The 25,288-nt window shown below is 50.8% G+C and overlaps 10 protein-coding genes across 10 annotated transcripts; 4 read left to right on the top strand and 6 right to left on the bottom strand.

The window, feature by feature from the left end:
* Positions 1-160: 160 nt before the first annotated feature.
* JN550_012336 (uncharacterized protein) lies at positions 161-850 on the bottom strand (the record flags this gene model as incomplete). Its single annotated transcript, XM_049310802.1, has 1 exon — positions 161-850. The coding sequence occupies one exon, from the start codon at positions 848-850 to the stop codon at positions 161-163; it is 690 nt and encodes a 229-aa protein (XP_049165671.1).
* Positions 851-1,843: 993 nt separating this feature from the next.
* On the bottom strand, positions 1,844-7,005 carry JN550_012335 (uncharacterized protein; the record flags this gene model as incomplete). The annotated part of the gene is made up of 12 exons (XM_049310801.1): positions 1,844-2,597; positions 2,671-2,751; positions 2,814-3,435; positions 3,488-3,675; positions 3,735-4,191; positions 4,246-4,408; positions 4,464-5,212; positions 5,278-5,511; positions 5,574-5,832; positions 5,913-6,139; positions 6,208-6,742; positions 6,793-7,005. The coding sequence occupies 12 exons, from the start codon at positions 7,003-7,005 to the stop codon at positions 1,844-1,846; spliced, it is 4,482 nt and encodes a 1,493-aa protein (XP_049165670.1).
* Positions 7,006-8,412: 1,407 nt separating this feature from the next.
* JN550_012334 (uncharacterized protein) lies at positions 8,413-9,132 on the bottom strand (the record flags this gene model as incomplete). Its single annotated transcript, XM_049310800.1, has 1 exon — positions 8,413-9,132. The coding sequence occupies one exon, from the start codon at positions 9,130-9,132 to the stop codon at positions 8,413-8,415; it is 720 nt and encodes a 239-aa protein (XP_049165669.1).
* Positions 9,133-9,581: 449 nt separating this feature from the next.
* Positions 9,582-11,290, bottom strand: JN550_012333 (uncharacterized protein; the record flags this gene model as incomplete). The annotated part of the gene is made up of 4 exons (XM_049310797.1): positions 9,582-10,083; positions 10,145-10,811; positions 10,882-11,146; positions 11,204-11,290. 4 exons carry the CDS (start codon positions 11,288-11,290, stop codon positions 9,582-9,584), a joined length of 1,521 nt encoding a protein of 506 aa, XP_049165668.1.
* A 747-nt stretch (positions 11,291-12,037) lies between these two features.
* JN550_012332 (uncharacterized protein) lies at positions 12,038-12,684 on the bottom strand (the record flags this gene model as incomplete). The annotated part of the gene is made up of 2 exons (XM_049310796.1): positions 12,038-12,511; positions 12,568-12,684. 2 exons carry the CDS (start codon positions 12,682-12,684, stop codon positions 12,038-12,040), a joined length of 591 nt encoding a protein of 196 aa, XP_049165667.1.
* Positions 12,685-13,883: 1,199 nt separating this feature from the next.
* On the bottom strand, positions 13,884-14,618 carry JN550_012331 (uncharacterized protein; the record flags this gene model as incomplete). The annotated part of the gene is made up of 1 exon (XM_049310795.1): positions 13,884-14,618. One exon carries the CDS (start codon positions 14,616-14,618, stop codon positions 13,884-13,886), a length of 735 nt encoding a protein of 244 aa, XP_049165666.1.
* A 2,726-nt stretch (positions 14,619-17,344) lies between these two features.
* Positions 17,345-18,005, top strand: JN550_012330 (uncharacterized protein; the record flags this gene model as incomplete). The annotated part of the gene is made up of 2 exons (XM_049310794.1): positions 17,345-17,744; positions 17,797-18,005. The coding sequence occupies 2 exons, from the start codon at positions 17,345-17,347 to the stop codon at positions 18,003-18,005; spliced, it is 609 nt and encodes a 202-aa protein (XP_049165665.1).
* Positions 18,006-18,814: 809 nt separating this feature from the next.
* Positions 18,815-20,257, top strand: JN550_012329 (uncharacterized protein; the record flags this gene model as incomplete). The annotated part of the gene is made up of 1 exon (XM_049310793.1): positions 18,815-20,257. The coding sequence occupies one exon, from the start codon at positions 18,815-18,817 to the stop codon at positions 20,255-20,257; it is 1,443 nt and encodes a 480-aa protein (XP_049165664.1).
* A 1,312-nt stretch (positions 20,258-21,569) lies between these two features.
* On the top strand, positions 21,570-22,323 carry JN550_012328 (uncharacterized protein; the record flags this gene model as incomplete). The annotated part of the gene is made up of 2 exons (XM_049310792.1): positions 21,570-22,029; positions 22,100-22,323. 2 exons carry the CDS (start codon positions 21,570-21,572, stop codon positions 22,321-22,323), a joined length of 684 nt encoding a protein of 227 aa, XP_049165663.1.
* A 976-nt stretch (positions 22,324-23,299) lies between these two features.
* JN550_012327 (uncharacterized protein) lies at positions 23,300-25,180 on the top strand (the record flags this gene model as incomplete). Its single annotated transcript, XM_049310791.1, has 2 exons — positions 23,300-23,509; positions 23,561-25,180. The coding sequence occupies 2 exons, from the start codon at positions 23,300-23,302 to the stop codon at positions 25,178-25,180; spliced, it is 1,830 nt and encodes a 609-aa protein (XP_049165662.1).
* Between the last annotated feature and the right edge of the window lie 108 nt (positions 25,181-25,288).

Genomic DNA, 25,288 nt, shown 5'->3' with positions numbered 1-25,288 from the left:
TGTGTAGGATTATTTTCTTCGATCTGGTATTGATTTATGTATACCAATTTCATTTCAAAGCTATTCAGTACGGTTATATTGCCCTTCCCGACGTGTAATGTTGTCTTCGAAACTCGATCCAGGCAGCTCCCCTGAGCAGTGTTTCTTATTAGATACTTCATTAAAAGGCACTCCTCAAGTTAGCCAACACCTGTCCCAGCTCAGTTCGAGTGTATCGAAACGCACTTGTCTCCGGCTCTTGGTGGTCCTGACCATACTCCCGTGCAAGTAGTTCGAGATAACTAGGGCGCACATCCCAATACACAGCTAGGAAGCCGCCCTCGTCTGTGTCCCAGAGTGCTTGGGGCCGGTCGATGATGACAATAGCCCGTTGCCACTGCTCATGAGAATTGAGTCGTGGGATATTAAAGTCCGCAGCTCCAGCGGTGTTTCGCGAAGCAATTTCGGCCAAGACGTGGGTCTTGCACTTGGCGATTCTCTCTTCGTCGGACGCATCAGCGGCGAGCGGCATGCCCCATACATCGATGCGATCAGGCTCCCCGCGGCCATGTGTTTCGCGCTCCTCCCGGGTCTCCCTGTGCAGCGTCTCGGCCAGGATTTTGAGGTGATCCGGATTGTCGGACTGTGACGTTGTGTCGTAAAGCTGGAAGGACCATGGAGGACGCTTATCGGAAATCGAAAAATCTGATGCTGCCCATCCCTGCGGGATCTTGATAATCTCGTCTCGTATCCAGGCGGTAAAGCAGGATGTGCCATCGTGGCTCGGTGCTTCCTCAACCACATATTGCTCGCGGATTTGGACAGGCGGCAGGCCGCCTGTCGATGGTCTTCGTGCTGCGGCGTGAGACATTTGGGACAAAGTTTGGCTGATGTGAGCTTGGGGAGGAGGGGAAGGAAAATGAGAAGGATTTATTCCGTGCTGTGCCTTATTATGTGTTCTGATGCTCACTGATAACTCACTAATGTCTCATCGACTCCAAAATAGATGTCACTCCAACGACGCCTTAAAACGCAGGGTTGGCCCACCGAATTTCGTGCCAAGAACAATTACTCCACACCACCTACGCAGGTATAAACTAAGCCACCTCTATGCCCCCTCCAAGTGCACAGCCGCTTTCGGGCCTACGACAGCGCATTGGGGCTGCGACCTGTTCAAAAACAATGCGACCATTAAGTATACAATGCCCGGGAATAAACACACTTCCACTATCAAGACCGTGAAAAGCGGCGGCGATTTTCAACGTCGATAAGTATCACTCCTAGTATCACTCCTGGCTCTCCATCCGTGATCATCCGCCCATTGCTCACTCTAACAATCACGTAACCCGCTTGCCTGCTGTTAGCCTTCTTCGGCGGTTGTCCTTATTCCTGTCTTCCCCATTGGGCGTGCGGTGGGAACCAACAACCTATGATTGATCCTTCTCATATGTAAAACCAGGGTCTGTCCTTGTTGTTTAGTCTACCAGTATCTTGTAGCACCTATTAATGTTGCATTGTACGCAGGAGCTGTACGTATATGGCATGCTTGGTTGTGGAAACCAGAGAACCCACTGATTTCTGACCAGAAGCATTGCCAATAGTCGCCCGAAGGGGTAGACCAAACAGCGTGCCGGCCGCGAAGCCAAAGACGGTCGAGACAGGTGTCCCACCTCCTGAAGATAAACCAAACCCGACGACCCGCCTTCATGCGTCGTGACCGCAAGAGAGGCTATATTAGTAACATAAACTTGATTAAGGTATTACAGTCTATAAGTATCATTACTGAAATTAAATAAACTCCCGGTTAATATACTTGGCCTTTACATATACATACCCCTTCTCTTTTCAAAACTCGCATAACACTTTAATTCTCTCTTAAAATTTCAGCCGGCGGTCCAAATCGCACCAGGCGCCCATCTTCCATAACTCCTACCATATCTGAGCTCTTAATGGAGCTTACCCTGTGGGCGACCGTTACAATGGTGAATTCACGAAACTCGTTCCGGATTAGGGTCTGAATCTTTGCATCCGTTCCAACGTCTAGGTTGCTAGTTGCTTCGTCTAGAAGTAGGATGCTGTGCCGCGCTGTTGGTTGAGTTCTTTGGATGCCATCGTTGGCTGAGAATGCTGTCGTGTTACCACTGCGACGAGGAGCGTCCTGGGCCGCACCGGAATCCATGGGTCCTGGTGCACTCGCAATATCCTTCCGAATGATGGCCCTGGCGATAGCGAACAGCTGACCTTCGCCCTGCGAGAGCGGCTGCGACGTCATGTCGCCATCGAGACCTCCCCGAGCCTCAATCGCCTCCCAGAGTCCCACTCTAGAGATGGCCGATAGAATCAACTCATCGTGGGACTTGTCGTCGATACTTCCCGACTCGCTGTCGCGGCATACCGTGGCGTGGTAGGGATCGGCGTTGAAGCGGATGGTGCCGCCAAGTGTGAGCCCTTCCTGCGGGATGGACAAGATACGCGACCTAAGAGCTGTGCGAGATACCGTGGTGATTGGTGTGTCGTCGATTAGGATCCGCCCTACACGTGCATCGCCCATTGTGGAGTGTTCCGGTGGCACAACGTCAACAAGACGAAGAAGGGCCGCGATCAGCGTGCTTTTACCACTGTGGAGTATAGCCCATATGACTTAGCTTGAAACATTCACGATAGATGGCACGAGTATAAGAGATCACTAACCTTCCGGTCCGACCGAGTATCCCGACCTTCTGCCCTGGCTTCACACATAACGAAATGTCCCGCAAGGCCATATCTTTACCACTGAGAATGATTGTCAGATGTACTATAAGCCGAATCATGGGGGAATGGCTGGTGCTACTTACTCATAAGACGCGCACACGTGCTGGAATTCGATGGAGCCTTTGCTGGGCCAACCGGTCTGTGGTTCTTGCACCTTGCCGTCATTTGCGTCTTCCGGAGGGATAGCGTCCTCTAGATTTTTGGTCCTCGCAATCGCCCCGAGCGATGTCTCCATCTGTGTCCAGCTCAGCATCAGGTCTTGAAGAGACTGGCTGAATGATAGAACAGCAGTCAGCGCCACTCCCAACGAGCCGCTACTAGTTGTGGCGCGGACCGTAAATGCCAGAACCATCAGGACTGTGGCCATCGCGGCGACCATCAGGTCTAGCACAAGTATCAACCAGCGCTGGATGCAGAAGAGAAGGTAGTAGGGCTTCTGTGATTGGTCAAGATGCTTGAGATTTGCTTCGGTGAAGTCGGCCTGCCAATGGAATGCGCGAATGCTAGCCAGACCTTCTATCGTCTCAACAAAGTGAGTAAACAAAGGGCTTTTAGCTTCTAGATCGAGGAAACGTAGCTGTCTCGACGTGCGAAGGTAGAATTTCTGGATCAAATACAATGTAATTCCCGCCACAGGCACGCATATTGCCATATAGCTCGATCCTAGACAGACGAAGATGAGCTGGGCAATACACTGCATCAAAGCTGGCAAACGGGTTAGCGGGGTTCCTTGTGGACTTTTGGCAGTAGCGCATACCAAGAACCGTTCCGAAGGCGACTGTAGGAAGGACAGCATCAACCAAAGTCATGTCCTGGCTGAAGCGGTTGAGTGTTACGCCAGAATCAATGCTGGAGAAGAATTGCATTGGTGCGCGCATAACTACACGCAAAAGAATTTTGTGCAGTTCCGCGCCGGACTTTGGAACTATACTAATCATGATTTGCCTGTAAAATGAGCACCAGGCTTATAGGATATGGAAAATCATTGGGAGCAGCTTACTCACCATATCATGGCGCCTTGGCTGGAAGATGCCACTACTACCAACATGAAGTAAAGTCCAAGAAAGGCCGAAAACCTAGAAACCGGGTCATCCGTATACCACTCGAGCCAGAATCTGGGAAAATTAGACGTGAAAGTGAAGACAGCTAGAATTAGGCAGGCACCCAGAGTGCGTGGCAAACCAATAGCACGGTAATAGTACAAATATACAGACATATCGCCGGTTCGCCGTGCCAGATCTTCGAAGTCTTCCTGAGTAGCTCCCGTCACGGCATTATTGGCCGTGAGGGATGAGTACTTTTGTGGGACTCGCGTTACATTAACTTCTTTCTGCTCGTCTTTCGAGTTTTCGGGGCTGGGAGGCAAAATGTCCGATATCAGCTCGCTTTTAGCACGAGCTTTGGCTGTCTTGGTCTCGGGATCAAAAACAAGGACGTTGTCGGCCATAGAGGTGTGACGCACTGGCGAAAATTAATTCCGCCTTGACTCCTCGGTTTTGGTTAGGGCGGACTTACTTGAGTGAGTGACAAGGACTGTGGTGCACTGCAGCTTGTGTACAAGGCCTTGGTCCGAAAAAAGCCTGTAAATAACGTTCTCTTCCGTGTCCCGATCTAGAGCACTGAAGATGTCGTCCAGAAGAAGTAGGCTCTTACGTGCGTAGATAGCTCGTGCCAAAGCCTGTACGGTCAGATTAATGTGCTCATTATGCTCGAGATTTACGTCGTATACACACCAGTCGTTGTCTCTGCCCGCCACTCAAGATTGCGCCCCGGCTCCCAATTATTGTCTGGTCTCCATGTGAAAACTGCTGTACGTCACGTTTTAAGTCACACGCCTCCAACACGGTTTCATACCAGGCTTCTTCGTATTCAGTTGGCCCACACAGAACAGTGCGGAAAGAACTATTGGGGAGCCATGGGGTTTGTGAACAATAGGCAACAGAGCGCGTTCCGATGGTAAGGGACCCTCGCTCAGGGGTGATTTCTCCGACCAGAGCCTTTAAGAAAGTGGACTTTCCAGACCCTACAGGGCCAATGACCATGGTTAGTTTAGCCTCGGGTATGCCAAAACTCGCATTTTTGAGGAGCAGCTCGGCGTTTTTGTAAGGACGCAAATCCACTGCTTCGAATTTGATGAGATGCCCGCTCTCATCCCGTTTGATCCCCTCGCCGAGTTTCACCATCACATGCTGGTATGGACTTGATTTGGAGCCGTTTTCTGAGGACTTTCTCGAAGAGTGCTCATCGTTACGGCTAATCTTGGGCGAGAGGAGAAACTTTTGTATGCGGTCTACACAGCCTTCTGCGGCTCTCAGTGCAGGAATGGAACTCAGAAGGTGTACCGCCGGACTGGTGATCAAGGATATGATGGCGAGTGAGCTAAATGCGGTGACGACGGAGAGTTGGCCGCTGTTATCGACCCGAGATCGTATTGCGTAGGCAGCGAATATAACTAAAGGTGCCAGAACTTGCGGCATTGAGGCTGGAAGAGCCAGAATTCATAAGTAATCTGAAATGACAGTGAAATATGGATTTCAGAATACGTACCAATCATGTTGACCCATACGATCATCCAGCGGAACGGTTTGGATAGATGGAGTTCTCTCAGACGTTGCATCTGCAGCATCTCCTCAACAAGATTCGCCAGTCCCATCATCCGCACTGCCTTCATGTTCCGAAGGACCGAAGAGATGTTTGCTACCCTACTCTGAATGGATTTGATCCATGGTAGCTGCCTAGGACCCATGTATCTTGCGAGCCAGGTCTGCCAAGTGAAGCAAGCTGTATTACAAGATCAGAGACAAGCTATGAGATGAAACGAGTCTAAGCTGTTTATGGCTCACCTGCTGCCACAATCACTGGTGCTATGGAGATAGCGCCAATCTGCCTCGCCAAGAGCCATATTCCAATCGCTATCTCAAGAACTCGGGCCCATGTCTCATGCAAAAGTTCCAGACCACTAACAGTACGTTCGACATCGGTGCTCATGAGCGTAACTGTCTTGGCATCGTCGAGTGTTCCTGGGAAAGATTCCAGTGAGGTGACGTATATCAAGGAAACAGTGGCAGCTCGAACCATGGTCAAGGATCTGTAAAGCTTGTGCTGATATACGGCGGTAGAAATATGTAGCATGGGTCAGGTCATGACTATTGCAGTCAAGATGAGCCAAGAATTGGACTTACTGCAATACCGAGATACACCAAGGCAGTAGCTCCAATAATGCCGTATCTATCATTGGCTGTTTGTTCATTCACTGGTTCTTCTAGTAAGCTGACTGCTCGTTGAATCAGAAATGGTTGTGCATAGTTGAAAGCCACTAGACATAGTCGTGGAAGGACTACTGTTAGTAATGGGCGTCGTAGGGCCGAGGCGAGTGCAGACGCCAAAGCAAAGCGTCCCTTGTCAGAGTCTAGAACGTGTAAGAGTTAGCGTTGGAGGAGCACGCAATGATCAAAAAGGGAAATTCGATCCACGTACGCCTTGTCCACGCATGAAGAATCAGCGACTGCATCGAAGCAGATTTCAATTCAACGTCGATATCACATATTGAATCCAGCGTCAATCCAACGCGGTACCCTTGAAAAAAGGTCGAGCGGAGCCACCAGAAGAAACTACGGTTGAGAATGCCGCTGAGTGTCTCAGGAGGGAATCGGCGGTAAGGCTCTTTGAGATAAGAGCGTTTGTTCCGGGTCTGGAGACCCAGCAAGGCCAACTTCAGCGCTAATGCCGCAGAGAGCACGCTCGCAATGGCGGTCGACGGTCCCCGAAGGAAAATGGTGCGCACTTGGACGGCATCAAAGAGTGCCGAGATGCCCAAGTAGACGCTGACCAAGGAGGATGGTCTCCAAGATCGGCCGTGTTCCAGCAGGACCAGGGCAGATACTGCCACAGTGGCAACGAGAGAAACGACTCCGTAGGGGATAGCAGTCCTCAGCGGGACGCCACTCCGGTTCAACCTCGACCAGAGAACTAGTAAAGCAACATGCAGGCCAACCAATATCGTGCTGATAACCTGCAGCCGAGTGTCAGCACGGTGGAAAAAACGTATAGGACCAAGCTCACAGCTTTCCCAGCAAGAGTCTTGCTTGGGTGAGTTTTAGGCATCCAGCTCCATATTTTACGCAGCTGTACTGGAAGTATAACCAGCAGAATGGCGCACGGCACGATGGACAGGATGCTATGCTCAAAGGTCAGAGTAAAGTCGAACGTGGTGCCAGGCTCTGGGCACGAAAAGGCCGGGCCAAATGAGTCGTCTGACGAGCAATTGGCAGTCATTTCGTTGTTGAGCTCGGCCAAACAGGGCGGATGGTCTTGTGTTCGTTATGTGAGCAGCATCAAGCAGCACATGCGTTTGACCCTGACGCGATGCGGACAGGGACGACCAAAGCAACATGGCGGCTTGTCTAATGTGGCGCGTCCTGGTCGACAGGCAGGCAGCCAGTGGGGTGTCGCGTACTGTTCTCAGATGAGGCAATAGGGAACATGCCCCGCGTACATGTCAGGATGGGACGCAAGATCGACTGGCGAGGAAATGCAGCACCGCCAACCCCTCGGCCGACCGAATTCAGCGGCACGGCTCAGCTCTCGATACTTTTGCCGGGTGGGAGCCCGGGGTTCGCTGCCCGAAATCCGGCTGCGTGTGCTCTGTAGCCCTGTTGTCAACCGGTGGACACCAGAATTTGCGCGCTCTTGGCTGTCACCTGCAGCTGCAGGCGTGGCCGTTATATGCATGTCTATCTAACGTGCAGCTAACAGGACACTGCACAAAGATTCCTAATATCATGCCACCTTTAAAAGGCTGTTCCGGTCGCCAAAGAACAACTAACATTACTTAAGTCCTTATTTGGTTTCACTGAATCATCACTACTTGATCACAAGTTTTGTATAGCCTTCGCTTATAATATAATATAAGCTGGAATACTCTACACAAATCCTTTGAATTGATGTTAGCCTAAGCCAAATTTCTTATTGATGCGACGTGGTTCGGGTTTGAGGACATTCGTGGCACCCAAACCCAAGGCACAAGGACGAAGACAGCCCAGCAGAACCAAAAGCGAACGCCTGTGAGCCGAATCAGCATTGAAGAGTGGATATTGTCGGCGGTATATTGAGGCGATATGATAAACTTCTATCATAAATCATTTGGTAGTACTTTATGTCGGCTTGGTGAAACCCTAGAGAATGTCAATGATATTTGTGCTGGCCTGAGTCGTACGCGACACGCAAATGCGACTAGCACGGCTAGTTTCCTATTCTTTTTGGTAATTTGCGACTGGACATGCGAACAATACTTCGAAGGTAAGCATTACTACGGGGAAATGTGGTGAGAAAAGGACTTCAACCTCCCTAGCATCTGTTCATCATGTTATAATTGGATAATTGCCTCTCACCCTTGACTCTGACATGTATCCTTCTGGGACGTTGCTTGCGACAGAAAGAAGCAAAGAGAAACAATTCACCTCGCGTCTCTCTTTCAATACATACAAATGATACAAGCATCCAATGGAAGATAGAGAACCTAGTCCCGCTAGGGTCACCACGCACACATCGTACCGGTATGGGAAATCCTGAACTAACCCTGAGGTCCGAGCACAAAGCCTATGACTAGCGTACCTAATGCTACGATTAAAACAAACGCTGATGAAAGCAAACCTCATTATGCCCATAAACCCAACGGCAAGATCAACTACTGTCTGAGGAGCTGCTGGAAGATTCAGCGGCGGGACTGCTAAAAGCATTTCCACTCCTCTCTTTATCACCATGACTGCCACCTCCGTGGCCGGCAGACTCATGGCCATTATCTGCGCCAGCGTTGGCGTCGGGGTTGTTGACATGGCTATTGTCCCAACCTTGCGTCCGCCCTGAGGTTTCAGCGAGTGCCAGCACTTGAACGGAGTGAGAGGCAACTTTTCCGCTGTTGTTACTGCTGCTGCTGCTGCTCGACCCACTTGTGCGACGCTTCTGCCGCCGTTCAGCCTCTTCATCCGCTGTACCAGATGCGTCTGACTTGATGTCGGGCGAAACCTTTGCCCTGTATACCGATGGGTCGTCGGGCTCTTGGAGGACATCATCTTCGTGATCATGTATCAATGGATCCTCACTAGCGCTCTCTCCCAGCTGGGGAGACCGTAGTTGTTGGCCCTCGACGGTGCCATATTCGACACTCCGCAGATCGTTAGGGTCAGCTGGCGGGAATGCAGTCGCGGCCTGCTCTTGAAGAAGCGGTGCCGCAGCTTCATCATGCCGCCAGTTCTCGATATCCTGGTTTTCGCGACTCTCAGGTGTCCTCCTTGCAAAGAAACGCCTTGTACCAACGGCGACGGCCAGTATGACCGCGATAAGCAAGAAAGCAACCCCTACGACGCCAACAAACTGCGGCGTCCTTGGCTTATCGTCCTCCATCTCTGTTGATATCGTCACTGCAGTAATCCTGGCGGCAAAGCAGACGTTGTTCGCTGGGGAGAACGCAGTAATATGGGGAGAACGGTGTCGCTTTGCCTTGGTTGGGGTAGTCCAGAGGGGTCACGTTTTACCTTGCAGCTCGGCTAGCAAGATCCCTAACGCAGATCGGATTGCGTGCTGACTCACCTATACATTTCTCAATCTTTGTCATTCCCAACCGCCTTCGCGCCTGGTTTCATTGATGCGACATTTGGCAAACTGGCTGCATTATACTGGAGTTTGTTGTATGACTGCTCGATGGGTCTTAGAATCTCGGAAACTCTAAAAAACAGTCCTGAACTAGTTCGGATCGAACTATACTTCTGTATGAATTCAAGATTGTTCACACGGTAGTGGAAAGTAAGGAGAAACCACTCTCGTTGCGTCTTGAATAAGAACATCCAAAGGCTTTACTCGGGGATTTTGAACCCCGAACTCCTCAACCTCTGGAAGACGCCCTTCGGATCATACTTTTGCGCTGCCTTCTTGATCTTGTCCACATTCTCAGCGCCATACCCCGAGATAGGCTCTTGCGTCCTGTAAGCATAATTCAGGTACCTCCATCCCCAGTTCCCGTCAAGAGAATCCGCGTACTCGTCAACGTCCTTCCAAAATGATTTTACATATGGAAATGCTAGGGTCTCGTGCTCCGCCCTCTCAACGCCTACATAAATAAGACACATGAACCCTGGTCTTCCACTAGAGGCAATACGTTCCTCCAGGCCGAGTACGTTATTTCCTTGCCCCCGAGATATCATGGACTGGGTCATTGGTTGGCACTGTTGGCTGCTAGAGAGGCCTGAATCAGGACCCAGGATGGAATCGAGGGTTAGCATCATTTCTTCGTGTTTGGACGCTATGAATCGTAGAATGCGGGGATCGTTGGCGTAAGTTCCGGTGAACCAGATGGTGCTGTTACTTTGGTCAGTGTCTTGCTCTGTCATGGAATTGTGGGAAAGGTGGACTGGCATACTAGGTTCTATAATCCCGCACCAGTTCGTCAGTGATGTTGGACATAGTCGCGCTTCGGAGAGAGCTAGACGTCTGGTTCCCAACGCTTAGGTACTTGTTGAACGCCGGGGCGTACTCCTCGTTGGCCACGTTGTCGAGCATACAGCGTATGTAGAAGCTGCCGGCCAACGAGTTGTAGGCCCATATTATTATAGAGGAGCTGTAGATGTCATCACCGACTTTGTTGGTGAAGTCGACAAAGGCGTCTATGATGGCGTCCGTCTGGGCATAGTCGTAGCCTACGATGCCACCCCAGATGTGGGGGATTGAAGGATCTTGGAATTCGATGGTGTAGAGATCGAAGCGTGTGACCAGCCCGATGTTGCCGGAGCCTCCCTTGAGGGCCTTCCATAGATCAGGGTTTCCCTCCTGGTTGGCGTTGGTGATTTGACCATCAGCCAGGACGATCTCGTAGTTTTGAACCTGGTCACAGCCGAAGCCATGACTACCAGAATGGAACGAATTCCCACCTCCTAGAAGGAAACCACCGACACCCACGGAACTGGATCGTCCTCCGGTGACCGTGACACCGTGAGGGGTGAGGGTATTGTAGACCTCGCCCCAATGCGCCCCGGGCCCAATGGATGCAATCTTGGTGTAAGCGTTATAGCTAGTTGTATTGAAGAAGCCTTGGGTAAGATATTAGCCATTTCCGGCCGCCCGCTTTTCTCGATGTTGCAGATGCCGGGGAATATCTACCCATGTCAATAGTTATCCCCTCTTGGAGAGAATTGGAGAGTGCATGGGCTCCATGACCACCCCCGCGAATGCCGAAAGGGCATTCATTATCAACAATGGTGGTTATGATGACCGACACGTCCTCAGCCGTCCTAGGAAGCACCATGCACCACGGTTTCAGTGCCGCGCTGAGAGACCAATATGTCTTCATTCGCTCGTCGTACGCAGGCGTGTTGGGGTGGTAAATAGTGCCTTCCAGCTGAGCTATGCCATCAAGAGCTTGGCACTTAAGGCCCCAATCCTAATCAGTAAATCTTCTGAGTAGAGAACGTGGGGAACCAACACATATCGTCTTATCGCTGGCTAAAGCCCCAGTCACTATGGTAGCCGCTATGGCCATACCATATGCCTCCGTCCGCGTGGCCTTCATGTTTCCTCACAGTGCCCTTGGCCGTTGATACAAAATGTTAGTGGGAGTAGGGCAAGTATCTCCTTAAGTCCTTTTGCAAGCTTGCGGCATGGGATAGGCCCAGTGGTCTAGACTGAAATACGGAAAAGATGAACCATATGCGGCTGCTGCAGTGGTGGTCAGCCAGATGCTGCTTTCGGTAACTACAGCCCAACGCTTCATGATGCACTTCTTTCCTCGTCATACCCAACCCATAAGTCAGCATATTATCGACCACATATTACTTTTCCGCAAGGCGGAGCGCATCGGGAATGGAGAAGAATGGTCGCATTCACGATTTCTTCATAAGGTAACGCCCAAACTGCGCAAAGAGGACCATCTTGAAACCCAATTGACCTACCTCACCTATATCACGACATAGTATTGTTACAGGGGACAGATATTGAGTAGGTGTTGTGCAGCTTCGGCATCTGCTACCCCGCCTCTTGTGCTGTTTCGCGCCCTCGTTTTCGGGCTCTGTATGCAGGGTGTGACACACCGCAGGCGAGTTGATATGATTGGGTGACCGCGACACTGTATCACTTATAGCAGAACCACACGCAATTAGATCTGCTTCTGTGGATGATTATGTTCAAATGAATAGTCTGTTTCAATAACAGGGGGAAAATGTCGTTCATTTGCTATATACGTTGTGTACAAGCCCCCACGAGAAGACTCATTGAGCGAGTGATCCAGCTCGTACGGGTAACTTTTATATCAAACCGAAATTCAGTGCCAGTTGTTCCTGATCACGTCCACGATTACTCCATGATCTTCGTGCTGCTTCAGACCCGAAACTACAACAACAGCAACAATTCCCTCTACACCCTTGACCTTAATAGGAACAGCGCCGCCATGGATAGCATACTTGCTCGCCTGCTCCTGGCTCATGCCAAACTTGGCTCGGAATGCCTCTTCGTCCGCGTTGTACTTGCAGTGTAGCAGCCAGGTGCTGGAACCAAATCTTAGCACACTGTTGCGCTTCCTCTGTACCCAGAGTTCATTATCCGGCATGGTACCAGATCCAACAGCACATTGGAAGAGGACCTGGCTGCTATTGGCCAAAGAGATGGATATCAAAGTGGGCTTCTGCGACGAAAATGGAAGGAGTCTCGCATATAGCAGGTGACCAAGCTCCCATGCATCCTCTGCCGTGAATGAGTCCAAAGTGAAGGAGTCACACACTTCCTTTACTTCGTCTGCCTAGACTTGGAGTTAGCCTTGGGGTGGCTCCCGCTTAAAAGGAACAGGATGCTCACAGTCTCCGGAGGGCTAGGGATAGCGGCTGGCTTGCCCTGGTTGGATGCAGCAGCGAGCGCAGCCTGAAGTCCAACTCCAGGCGTCTTGTCGCGACGAGTCAATGCTTGAGGTGCCATTGTGTACTGTTGAGAACCAAATGACCGGGGATAGTATTGCTCCGTTGTGCATTGGGATCAAGCCGTTGCCGAAGGAGGGGAATATCGGGGGAAGCTCTGGATTGCTCCGCTTCCGGTGCAGAGTTGATACCCACTTTCGGGCCGGAAAATTTTGAACGACACCGACCCAAGCTACACAAACTATAGATTTTGAGTTAAACTGCCCAAAAAATCAGTAATCGAAGCAAAGATACTGGTTCAATGAAATGAATCAGCTGGATTATGGACAGACTTGGGAGGTCCTTACTAATGTTTCTCAGAGTCTCCTCTTCCTCGCTGCCTCATCTATAATGAGTACGGTTGGATAGTGTAGTTGGTTATCACATCGGATTCTGATCTCGAATCACTAATTTCCGGTAACCGGGGTTCGAATCCCCGTCTGACCTTCACTTTTGTTCCCCTCACCTTACGAGCGGCTTCTTTTTGACTGGTTCCACACAACACTATCCTCTTTGCACGTCGACGAAGGTCTGATCTCATACATTATATAACACAACCTGTGTTGCAGCAGCGCTTGACTGTATAACTTGATGCTAAATGGTTGGAATCTCGGAGAAATAGAATACCTCGACTCGCAGTGCAAAGAAATGTCAACTCATCACTTTACGTATCCATGGACATGACCATTGTGGATGTCGCTTTTTGACTAGCACAATTGACCGAATACGGCGTTATTGACACGTGTGATTGGCAATCCTAGTTCTGGTTGCAACGCCTTGAATAGAGTACTAGCTAGGTATAAGAATGGTACAAGCAACAGCCGCAACATACGCAACATCTGAAGATGTCAATTCTCTCCTCACATGCACAGTATGAAAGGTAAACTTCCCATGTGTAGAGAACAACGATTCCCGACCTAAATCTTCAGAACCATCTACCGCGCGTTCTCGAAGAAAAGAATTTTATCAATATAGAGGTAACATGATTTGTAGCTTGCGTCAGCTGGACAGTACTCCTCAGTCCGTCTAGTACAAGCGGTCAGAATTTCAAGCTCTAGTCCCTGGAGAATTGGTATTTCACTTCACTTTACAACATGCTCTAGCAAGTTTCATTCATATTCTAAAGTAGACTCTACTTCACTTGGAACTATATGGCGAAAGTGTTTTTACTAAGAGCAAATGTGCCGCCTGCGGTGATACATGAATGTCAAAAATCCAGAACTACCAGGCGCATTCACCCTCCTCATTAGAGAATGTGCCGTTAGGCCCACCCTTTGCCAACGTAGCCATCTTGACGACCTTCAGTGCTGCAACATCAGGGGAACGGCCGCCGGCATTGAAGTCCACCATCTTGGTCTTGACCAGCCCTGGACAAACGACATTGACCATGCCCCCGATATCTTCCAGTTTGGCGACGTACCGGACCGCCAACATGTGCATAGCCGCCTTGCTCGTCTTGTATGCTGGGAAATCGATCCCGTATAACTCCCAATCTCGGTCAAGGGCTTTCGTGATTGAGCCGTTCACTGAGCCAACGAAAACGACGCGAGGTGCGACAGCTTTCCGAAGCAGTGGAATGCATGTTTCGGTGAGGACTGCCGTTCCAAAAACGTTGACTTGGAAGGTCTGGTTCATGAGGTCTCGTAGTGGCATGCTGATTCCGTTGAGCTCAAGAAGGAGCCCGGCATTGTTGACTAGTGCATCGAGTTTCCCATGCTCCTCCTCGATCTGCTTCACGGCAGCGCAGATGGAGTCATCTGAGGTCAGGTCTAGTTGCACAGAGGAGGCGGAAAACCCGCGGTCTCGAAGTGATGCTGCCACATCTGCGCCTTGTGTCAAGTCACGAGATCCGATGATCGTGTGGTATGAATGCTCGGCCGCCAGGTTTTCGGCAATCGCTCGACCAAGCCCGCCGTTTGCGCCAGTGATGAACGCGATACTTCTTGTAGTCGCCATTGTTCCTTGGTAGGTGTGTCAATCGACGCGGCCCCAAGCTTCATATTGCTCGCTCTCCGAGTACAATTGGCATTCTCTTCGCGAGACAAGTTCGTCATTTATACCGCTGGAGAACAGAGCTGGCCACCGCCACTTGTGAATGAGGCATCCCATCCTTACCTATGTGCTTACGAAGGGGCGTGTGAAGTCTGCTTCAAGTAACGGCGCAGTCTGCGCCGACACTGTGAATTAGTCAGACATACCAGAAGATGCACTCGCCCTTGGTCGACTGCATCCTGACTCCTGAGATGATGGAATTGCATAAGTGTGGTTGATCAGAAATCGAGGCATTGTAAGTCTGACAGGTTCCGGATCCCCGGGTCCCGCACGTCCTTGAAAGCACCATGCGGTGGAACTCCGAGCTAAATTCGACGAGCCGATGGCGTCAACTGAGACAACTGGTTGAAGCCCAACGGTCTGGCCATGTGCACAAACTATCTATTATTGCCTTCAAGGAGCTATGGAAATAACCAAGACGATGCAAGCAGGCGTTGACGTCGTCACTTGAGCTATCCTTCGCACCCCATAAATGACGCTGTCTTCATCAAAGGCCGTTGGCCTGGTTGGCTAGCTTGCTTCTAGTGGCCAGTACCGCTCTAGTTTAGTGCTAACAGTTACAGCCCCAAAAGTACGGTATCTTACCGTGAAATGAAGCCAACTCACGACGACCCATCAAAATAGAGAGGGGATCGGCACTTGGAAGGGCGGGACCCTGCCCAAATCATCAAACTTCTCGGTACGAACTGTGGACCGGCAACTAGGGACCCCTGGGAGCTCCCAATCGACCGGGAAGAGAGGCTCACGTTGTGGGCTCGATGACGATGGGAAAGTGGTCGTCTGCACTATCTGTACAAACCAGAACAACTATTGAATTTTGAAATGACTATTCCAATGCAGTGTACAAAGAATAGACGAGACCATAGAGATGGAGATCTTCCGCTATGCAATCAGCGAAGCCAGAAAATCCAGACATGCCCACCATCCAGTTGCACTACAGCTTCTTCGTTTTATGGCGCCAAAGGCGGATCCCCGGGGTTTGCCATGCGGCATCCTGGAGCCTGAAGGCTGTCGGTTACGGGGGCTCTTGTGGTGCTGCGCCGTCGGATGTCGGGTGTTACTGCATTGGAAATGCATGGATACGAAATTGGTCTCGAAGAAAATGTTTTCCGTCCCCAGTTGGCTGACTGCATACTTGTACATATGCACAGAATGTTGCGTCCTGTTGTGAGGCTGTCACATTATGTTGGTTGCTCTTCCTGAATGCTCCCCACGGCGATAGTCTTGGTGGCCCTCCCTCTCCGTCCTAGAATCGTCTGTGGTTAGCGCAGCTTGGCTCTCCAGGTTTCCGCAGAGCGCGATAACTCAAAGAGCATGGCGGATCGTCGGCACCAAGTGAAGCGTGACTTTATTCTCCTTGAAGATCACCAAGCGCGTGTTTAGGGCAGACATCGCGGCTTTTGGCTCGATGTGTTAGCGCAGAGTTGGAGGTCTAACGCCCACACATCCCACGCCGCCAGAGTTCCGCAGCCCCTGTTGGTATGGCATCGGCAGGTCGCCGTCCACGCCATGGACCCTTGGCTTTCGATGGCCCTCAACTAAGCCCTGAAATTTCATGTACTATGTAAGGGGCATGATCATCGCAATCAGCAATTGCTGCAGCGAATATTGTTCTGTGCAACACAACTGTCGGCTTGAACCACTCCGGTTCGTCAGATCCGCATGCTCAGCAGCCCACGTTGACTAACGTCCGCCTTCCATTTGGCCAGATCCAACGCTGCATCGATCGAGATTCTAGAACGGCAGTACTAGTCATTTTATCGTGTGCCAATTCCGTAGTTCGTGGTACATAGCTCCAAGGACGTCGAGATAATGATCAGCCGCCATCGGCATTGGGTTTGAAAGCGTTCGCCCTGTTCTATGAACTTGTCAAGCCTGACATCATACCGTTCTGCCTGATCCAGAATGAATGGACTTCTGGTTGAAGGGAAACCCCCGGCACTTTGTTCCTCATGGCCGCGACAATTCTTCCAAACTCCAGAGTCACTGTTGTTATGGAGCCGGCCACGTTTAACATGGTCACTGAAAACAGCTGGAAACCAATGGGACCGCTCCAGTCCTCCCTAAGCCCCTCTCAACCTATGCCCCTTCTTACCGGTAGCGTTGTGACCCTTACCGGCTGTCAAACTGTCAGCCCTTGAGAAGTTGCAGCGCTAATGATAAGCTTCTCTCGAGAGTTGCAGGGGGTTCGGTATTACGATCAGCACCTATAGTGCTGAATGCGGGGAGATGAGGACCCCATTATGCAGGAACATTTCCCGAGTCGGCATGGGTTAGCGCGCTCTGCGGCATTAGCCCACGCAGTTTATCCCCATTGCTACATCCATCCTGCCCAGGATGCTGGTCAGTGCCAACGTGCAATCAGCGTATGCCGAAGAGGACGACGAGGTCAATGTCCATCGCCATTCGGAACCTGGCCGGAGTGACGAAATGGGAGCACAAAGGCTCCAACATGTGGGAATGTCTGTTTAGGGGTGTTTGCAGGGCGTATATATCGTGGGCCAGCCGGCTCCGTCTTGCAACTTCTTTCCTCAGCTCTCCATCGCCTCGTCAAGCCAAGCCAACTCACAGTCACTCTCTTACCACATACTCCAACTTAGTCATTCATTAATCAATAATCCACTTTCAAAATGCAGTTCTTCAAGCTCGCTCTTGCCGCCGTTTCTATCGGCTCGGCCATCGCCGCCCCTGCCCCCAAGCAGGTCCAGGCCCGCGACACCGCTGTCGTCACCATCAGCAGCGCTGTCAGCAGCGTCAAGGCCCTCGTTGAGGCCGAGCTCTCCAACATTGAGTCGGTCCTCGCCAACGTCGTCACCGACGACGTCGTCCCTCTCGTCAACCTTGCCCTCGGCAACATCGTCTCCGAGGTCGATGGCCTTGTCTCCGACATTGTTCCCATGGTCACCGGAATTGTCTTCCCCCTCGTTGAGGGTGAGGTCGAGAACGTCCCTGCCCTCTTGACTGAGGTTGAGGGTCTCGTCGCTGACATCGACTCCACTATCAACAAGCTCCTGGCCGCTGTCGTTGGTGGTAAGTAAACCCAACTTGAGCATGATAAGGAGCTATGTCTAACAATGTGCAGATGTTCTGGACGCCGTCAAGCCTGAGGTCAAGGCTGTCCTCGAGCTCGTCTCCCCTCTGTTGGCCCCTGTCCTTGGTCTTGCTCAGGGTGTCCTCAGCACTGCTACCGGCCCCGTTGTCTCTGATGTTTCTGGCCTCGTTGGCAACATTGAGGGTGTTGCCGGCGGTATCCTCGCCCCCGCCACCGGTGTCCTCGCCAAGGTTCTGTAAATTCGAGCAACCTATCAAGAGATTGGTAATGGATTACCTTCTATGATACCTCCTGCATAACTCGATATTACGGTGTTTGGGAAAGCGATATGGACTGAATTTACATGCTTATGACTAGAGGATCGGACATTAGCATTGGGAAATAATACCTGGGCGCAAGCCAATTGTACAAATCGTCCGGCAGTCCAAACAAGCTGAAGAAACTGATGTCTTGAACTGTTTCATGTGTGTTGTGCAGTGATGAGTCCGAAATTGAGTGATGTGAGTCGTAGTTGCCAACGGTAGTAAATGGTTCCTGATGAACAAGGGGAGAACTGCGTGCACCTGCTATTTGATACAGGTGCAGCAGTGACTACGTTGTACAGCCGATGCCTCAACTAATGGCGGAGTGCCATCACTCCTCTGTCCTGTTGAAACTATTCTCGGCCACCCAGCACCCTGGTGCTCCTGCACGACTCTTGAGTCACCCTACGTCTACGACATTTATGACAAAAGGCCAAGGGCAGCCTACCCTAAAACACACTCCAGTAGCCCATATTCAGGCGTAAACTTGCCAAGAACAGTTAGCCAAGGAGCTTCCGCTCTGAACATCACCTTCGTGCCTGGATGATGCTTATCGATTTGGTTCTTGCTGAGTGTTGTGGATCGTTGTCATGCTGTAACGCGGCGTAGCTAATTAGAGACATTCTTCGTCTAACACTCCTCCTCAACCAACGCCTTTCATCTTCAAAGGGCACACCCAGCCAATGCTTTGATTCACCATACAATCACCCCACCAAACTCCGAATGATTCACGTCAGCTATCCATTATGAACTTCGCCCAAATTATCCAAACGGGCCGCACGCTCACGGCGCTGGAAGAAGCGCTCCTCTCGTCATCTCAAATCCTCACAAATATTCATTCAGAGACACCAGAAGTGAATGATGCAGAGGAACATCCCACAGGAGAGCAGCGGTTACCGGACCATATCCTGCTCCGAACGGCCAAGTTTTATTTGCATCAGCCGCGAGATATCATGTCCCTGGCCCTTGCCAGCAAACAGCATTGGCGTCTTCTAGAAATGGAGATCTACATTGCAGATATTTTGAAGACGAAGCAGCAAGAGAATGATGCCATTCTGCGAGAGAAAATCCAATTGCCGATCACATTGGAGGCTTTAATGAACACTCAACTTGTAAGCATTCCAGTGGCAGCGCAGAGACACCAACTTTTCCAGCTGCGACCAGACCTCCGCATCAAGGAGACTGCTTTGCATCACGCAGCTGTAGTCAACAACAAGTATGCCGCAAAAAAGGCTGTCATTGCCAGTGCGAAGTTCTGGCCAGGCTATGTCGACGTCAAGCGCTATGGTTGCGTGCCGCTGATGCTAGCTGTCATCCGAAACTCCACCAACGCTGCCCAGGTTCTTGTCGAAAGTGGATGCTATATCGACGCTTGGCATAAAGAACCGAAAGGCGCGAGAAAGTTGGTCGCTGGAGGTTGTGAGTTTGTGGCTAATTTAGAGGTCCGAAATGGATTTTACGATAAGAACGCAGCGTTTCTCTACACGCCACTCTGCATGGCTATAGCAAAACGACTCCCGTCCCTGTCGCTACTGCTCGCGCAGAATTCTACCGACTCTAGAAGCGCAGTGGAAGTTTTAAAAAAAACACCTATGTCTCCGCTTCACTTGGCAGCCTTTGCAGGAATGTCAGCAGTTGTAGCGGCCCTGTTACAACGAGGTTACAGAAGAGAGGATCCATCACAAGCATTTCTAGGGGCTAAACCCCTCGGCCTCGCTGCTTCTGGCGTAGACAACAACATCGCCACCCTGGAGCTACTTCTGGATCTTGACAAGAGCAATCCAGATGAGCAAGTATCCTACCCGTGGGCAGGAGCTCTGGCACATCGCGTGCCCCACAACGCGATTTATCTTCTAGAGAATCACCACAGGGAACGAAGAATATCTGACCTCACACGCGAGGCACGACAGTGCCTTGAAGCAGACGATCTATTACCAGTGCTGAGGTGGATTCTGGAGAACAATGATTCTGCTGGGATCCGTTCCCTCATTCGAGAACAATGCAATAAACTCCTCAAGAAGAAGATTGGAGTCCCTTCAGCAACTCTCAGATATCTACGCGCCGAAGGTATTGTTGCTGCGCCCAGTGGTGTCCGGAAGGTGGGGACAGACAATTTGAATTTGCAAAAAGGGGGGCCTGAGTCTGCATCGGGTGTGATATTGAGTACGGAGAGCATGATAGAGGACTGAAACACATTGCTGAGCGCGTGTTCTCAATGAATGAAATTTTAAAGCCATAAAACTCGCATATTGTGATTGTTCTGTTACTGGAGATCTGGCCACAAATGGCTCAACTCCTGGATACCGAGGTGATGTGCCACAGGTTTCGCCAGCATCTGCCCGCTAAGTTAGTACTGTTATGCGGTTTTGTTTCTCCCACTTCGCATTTGGCATTATTCAATGAGTCAGTATCAGAGTACCTAGAGGGGCCCTTTGGGCTGTGATAGACCGGTCATCTGTACAGTAGTGGTTTGCCCCTATTGTCCACCCGCGGCGGAACCCATAGCAGTTGAGCCTCATCAGGCCATCGGTGCGGCAGTCGCGGACATTTCGGCTAACTCGAAACATGATTGGTGGGAGCCGATTTTTACGTGTTCATGAGTATTCAACGGTGCGGGACTGGGCCTCTACAGCCAACGTATACTTTCCGCATGTCGTTCTTCTACCAGTAGGATCAGCGCAAGCAGCCGGGCCACGTTTTCTTTTCGCACGTGCCGGGTTGAGGCTCAACTAGCGCTACTCACCATTGGGTACCATTGGGATGGTAATGTCTCAGATGTGCCACGCGAGAGATGCTTCTTCTGCACGATCTGGCGGGGTGCTTTGTCGTTGCTATCTCTCGCCGTTATGTCTGTGCTCATCCGAGCACATGACGCTATTGAGCTGGAATATCCACATTCTTTAGTCAAGGCACCGTCATAGTCATTACTGAACTCCGACATATGAGACGCAACCAGAATATTCGACCAAATCACACTTGACTACTGAAGCTTATTCCTCAAGTCATACGATGGGGCCGTTTTCGGTGTAGGAGTCATATCTCTTAGGCTGACTTCATCCCCTACAAGCTATGCCATGGATCTTGGGGTTGCAGAAATGGGCTTTTGTGGCTTGGGTCATGATATGTCAGGCAGGAGCCAGATTCGAAATGTATCGGTGCCACCATCTACGCGAATGCCTGGCGTCGAGACAAGTCGCCGAATCACACTGTCTGCATACTTCTGTTAGCATAATCATGCCTGGTTTGGTTTAGATTTGTAAAGGGCTAGACTCGCGAGAGTCTAAATGTACGAGATTTTAAGTTTACATGAGACTACCTGGATAGCAATTGTCAAATTAAACGTCGAAAGCTTATATGTGAACAAGCTTCCAAGCGGAATTAAGCAATTCTTCCCGGCTACCAGGGTAATATGGCATCTTAGGAGTATATGAACACCAGCATATCGAGGACATCCCAAAAGTTATTTCATCGCTAGACCAATCCTTTCTTTCTTCTACTACAATGGCGCGAATGAGTTTAACACCTCTTCTCGTCTTGTCCCTGGCCTGGGCAGCCTCGGCAACCGATAAGACGCTCAACTCTACCCTCGACATCTCGCTCGCTCAAGCGCCTACAGCCTTGGACAAAGTAGCGTTGCTTCCTTCGCCGTCTGACTGGAGGTTCGACTTCTTCGCACAACCTACGTACCAATACAACCCCGGCGCCGTCATCAACGCCAATGCCGCCACATTCCCAGCGACAGTGGGAAACGGCCTCACCATGTCGTGGGTGAACCTAGGTCCCTGCGCTATGCAGCCGCCGCACTACCACCCACGGGCTTCGAACTACATTGTCGTTATTGAGGGAACAGTGGAGACCTACATGATTCCCGAGAACGGCGGGGAGCTGATCAAGGTCCTGCTGGAACCAGGTCAGATGACGCTCTTCCCCAAAGGCAGCCTGCACTCGATGCAGAATATGGGTAAGTCGCGGAAGCACTTTCGGCTGGGAGTGGTTTCAACGTATACTTTGAGCTTACGCAAGCATCGCAGGCTGTGACAAGGCGACGTTGGTATCGGCGTTGAGCACCGAGGACCCCGGTACCCACAACGTGGCAAACGGCCTCTTCGGCTTGCCCCGTGACATGGTTGCGGCTGCATTCGGGGGCAGCTTGAGCGCAGATGACCTCGACACCATATATGGCAAGATCCCACCGGTGGGCACTGGGGTCACTCTTGGTTCTGCCAGCTGTCTTAAAACATGTCATATGAAGTGATTGAGCACTCCATACATGTGTAATGCCTAGATTCAGAGACAAGGTCAGGGGGTGTAGTCTGGCTAGATATATTCGTAGCGAAGTGGAGCGGTTTATTTTGGATCACTATTCAAGATGAGTAATACCTTGTGGTTTTTGAGTTCTCACTTATGGTCCCTACATTCTTAAACTTTGCAACCTGCACATAGAAGCTGTCTACATGGGTATACAGCTGCCCAAACTTGAGGTTCTAGCCGCCGCGAACGGAGACGCTTTGGCAAATCCAAAATTCTACAAATAACAACTTAATTGCTTAGTCGATAGGTGCAGACATTCGATGACACCTAGCGACGTAACACTCTTAAGAGCGAAACATCCCTTAAATCGGGCCGCATCACGCCATTACCAACTCGCATACCTAGTATGTTCACACGCCATCTTATTGGTACAAGCTCGAGAGTACCAAGGATGCAGGTTGGTCTCTGAATTACCATACAATTAAATTATCAGTAGGGTAGAGGCGTCGGTTAGCTACAGGAAGCCAGTAAAGAAACAGGGGATAGACAGAATCAACATCCAAGCAAGTAAAATGGATCTTCAGTCTATTGATTGTGTTTAAGACCCTACACAAGCTTTTGTTCCTACTTAATGCCCTAACTGCATGTCCATATCTTTCATACAGCAAACGGCCTCCCACCGCGCGTGGAGGGCTAATCTTGTAAAATTCGCGGCAGGCTGGGTGAAAGTTCCATGCAACTTCCCAACCAACATCCTTTTCTCACAGTTACACTGCGTAGAGGCTGCATATATCTTTCTCATCCCTGCGTTCAGCAATGCGGGGTCTGGAATTTTGGTCGATTCATCCCTTATTATGAACTTAGATCAAAGGAGATTCTTCTCACGGGTTGAAACCCAACAACGAAGGATCAACCCGATGTTGATTCCTGGTAGAATTGCTTCGCCGGCAACTCAGCACATTTGGAACACATGAATATCGATGGTCGCCAAGAAATACGATTTCGTTGTGGTCGGTGGGGGCACTGCAGGTCTCGTCTTGGCCAATCGGCTCAGTGAGAACAGCAATGTAAGCGTGCTTGTCCTCGAAGCGGGGCGCGATTTGACATCAGATCCTCGTGTCACAACTCCTGCTCTGTTTCCCACCTTGCTAGGAACAGACGCAGACTGGAACACAGTAACAGAACCGCAGGTAAGTCACGTCCTATGAGCGTTTCTGGCCGCTGTCCAACATTCATCGTAGCTGGCCCTTAATGGGAAGACTGTCAGCATTCCGCATGGACACGTCCTTGGAGGAAGTAGTGCTATCAACGGGCAGGCTCTTGTTGCCAACGCGAAAGTGAACATCGACGCATGGGGTGGTCTTGGTAACCCTGGCTGGAGCTGGGAAACCCTCGCCCCGTACTACAAAAAATTCCACACCCTGGATCGTCCCCCAGCAGATAAGGTTACCTTTCGTCATCTTCATTTAAATCTCATTGACAATGCTGTACGGGGTTCGGATGGGCCAATCAAGACCAGCTTTCCTGCTGGTACCGAGAACCCGGTCCCCAGAGCATGGATCGAGACTTTAGATTCATTGGGTCTAAAGGCTACGAGCGACCCTTTCTCTGGGAGCAATGTGGGCGCATACACGAATGCTGCTACGATTGACCCTCAGACTCGTCAGCGAAGCTATGCTGCTTCCACATACTGGAAACCCGTCCAACACCGACCTAACTTGACCGTCGTCAGCGGAGCCAGGGTCCAGAAGCTACTTTTACACGGTACCAACAAGACCAGAGTCGTGGGTGTAGAATATATCCACGAAGATGAGACCAGGACTGTTGATATCAAAGAGGAGGTAATCCTGGCAGCTGGGGCCTTGAACTCCCCGAAACTCCTCGAACTGTCTGGCATAGGTGACCCAGAGCTTCTGTCAACACTGGGTATCCCTGTCGTTGTCGGAAACAAGTACGTCGGGGAAAACTTGCAAGACCACCCAATGGCCGGGCTAAGTTTCGAAGTTGGTGACCAGGTGAAGACCATAGACGATCTTCTCAGGCAGGACCCCGCCGCGTTAAAGGCAGCTATGGAGCAGTACGGAACCTCACAATTTGGGCCCCTAGCCATCGGTGGTATATTCTCCTATGCCTTTCTACCCCTGCTGAACAAGATACCTGATTCGCTTGCCAATTATCGCGACCCCGAGGACACACATCCGCTCCAAGAAGCTCATACGGATTACTACCACCATCTGCTCGAAAAAGGAGAGGAATCCACAGGAGGGTTCTTCACCTACGCGGCACAAGGGAACTTCAGCTCCGGATCTGGCTCTTCCTTGATGTCTTCTGGTTTCCTACCTGGTAATTATCTTTCCATTGCTATACTGCTGCTTCAGCCCTTGTCTCGTGGATGTGTGCATATACGTAGCGCGAACCCTTCAGATCCCGTTAAGGCCGACCCGCGATATCTCGCCCATCCGCTCGACCTTGAGGTTCTTGCCAGGCATATGACTTACATATCCACCATCATCTCCACGGAGCCACTGGCGTCTTTGCTGAAGCTCGACGGGCGCCGAAATGCTGGAGCGCCAGCCAACCTCACCGATCTCGAGGAAATGAAAAAATACCTCAGGAATATGACACAGAGTGGGTGGCACCCAACCTCCACATGCGCAATGCTCCCACTTGATAAAGGTGGTGTGGTTGATGAACGACTGGTGGCACACGGGACTACGAACCTGCGGATCGTCGACGCGAGTGTGTTCCCCATCACTCCAAAGGGCAATCCGATGGCGACAGTCTACGCAGTCGCCGAGCGAGCAGCTGACTTGGTGAAGGAAGACCTAAGAGACAGAAGGGAAGCAACGAAGGCCGAGTAGCTGAGTAGACTACTGACCACGGACATCCGATCCGCGTTGGAGGTCTTGCACTGAGATTATCCGGAACATCGATCACTTCTTCACATCCTCTAGCATAATTATCATGCG

The sequence above is a fragment of the Neoarthrinium moseri genome, assembly GCF_022829205.1.
Source record: "Neoarthrinium moseri strain CBS 164.80 chromosome Unknown scaffold84_Wmoseri_CBS_16480, whole genome shotgun sequence".
In the NCBI taxonomy this organism is placed as follows: Eukaryota; Fungi; Ascomycota; class Sordariomycetes; order Amphisphaeriales; family Apiosporaceae; genus Neoarthrinium; species Neoarthrinium moseri.
Note: the sequence above shows the minus strand (reverse complement) of the source record. Positions and strands in the feature narration are given on the sequence as shown.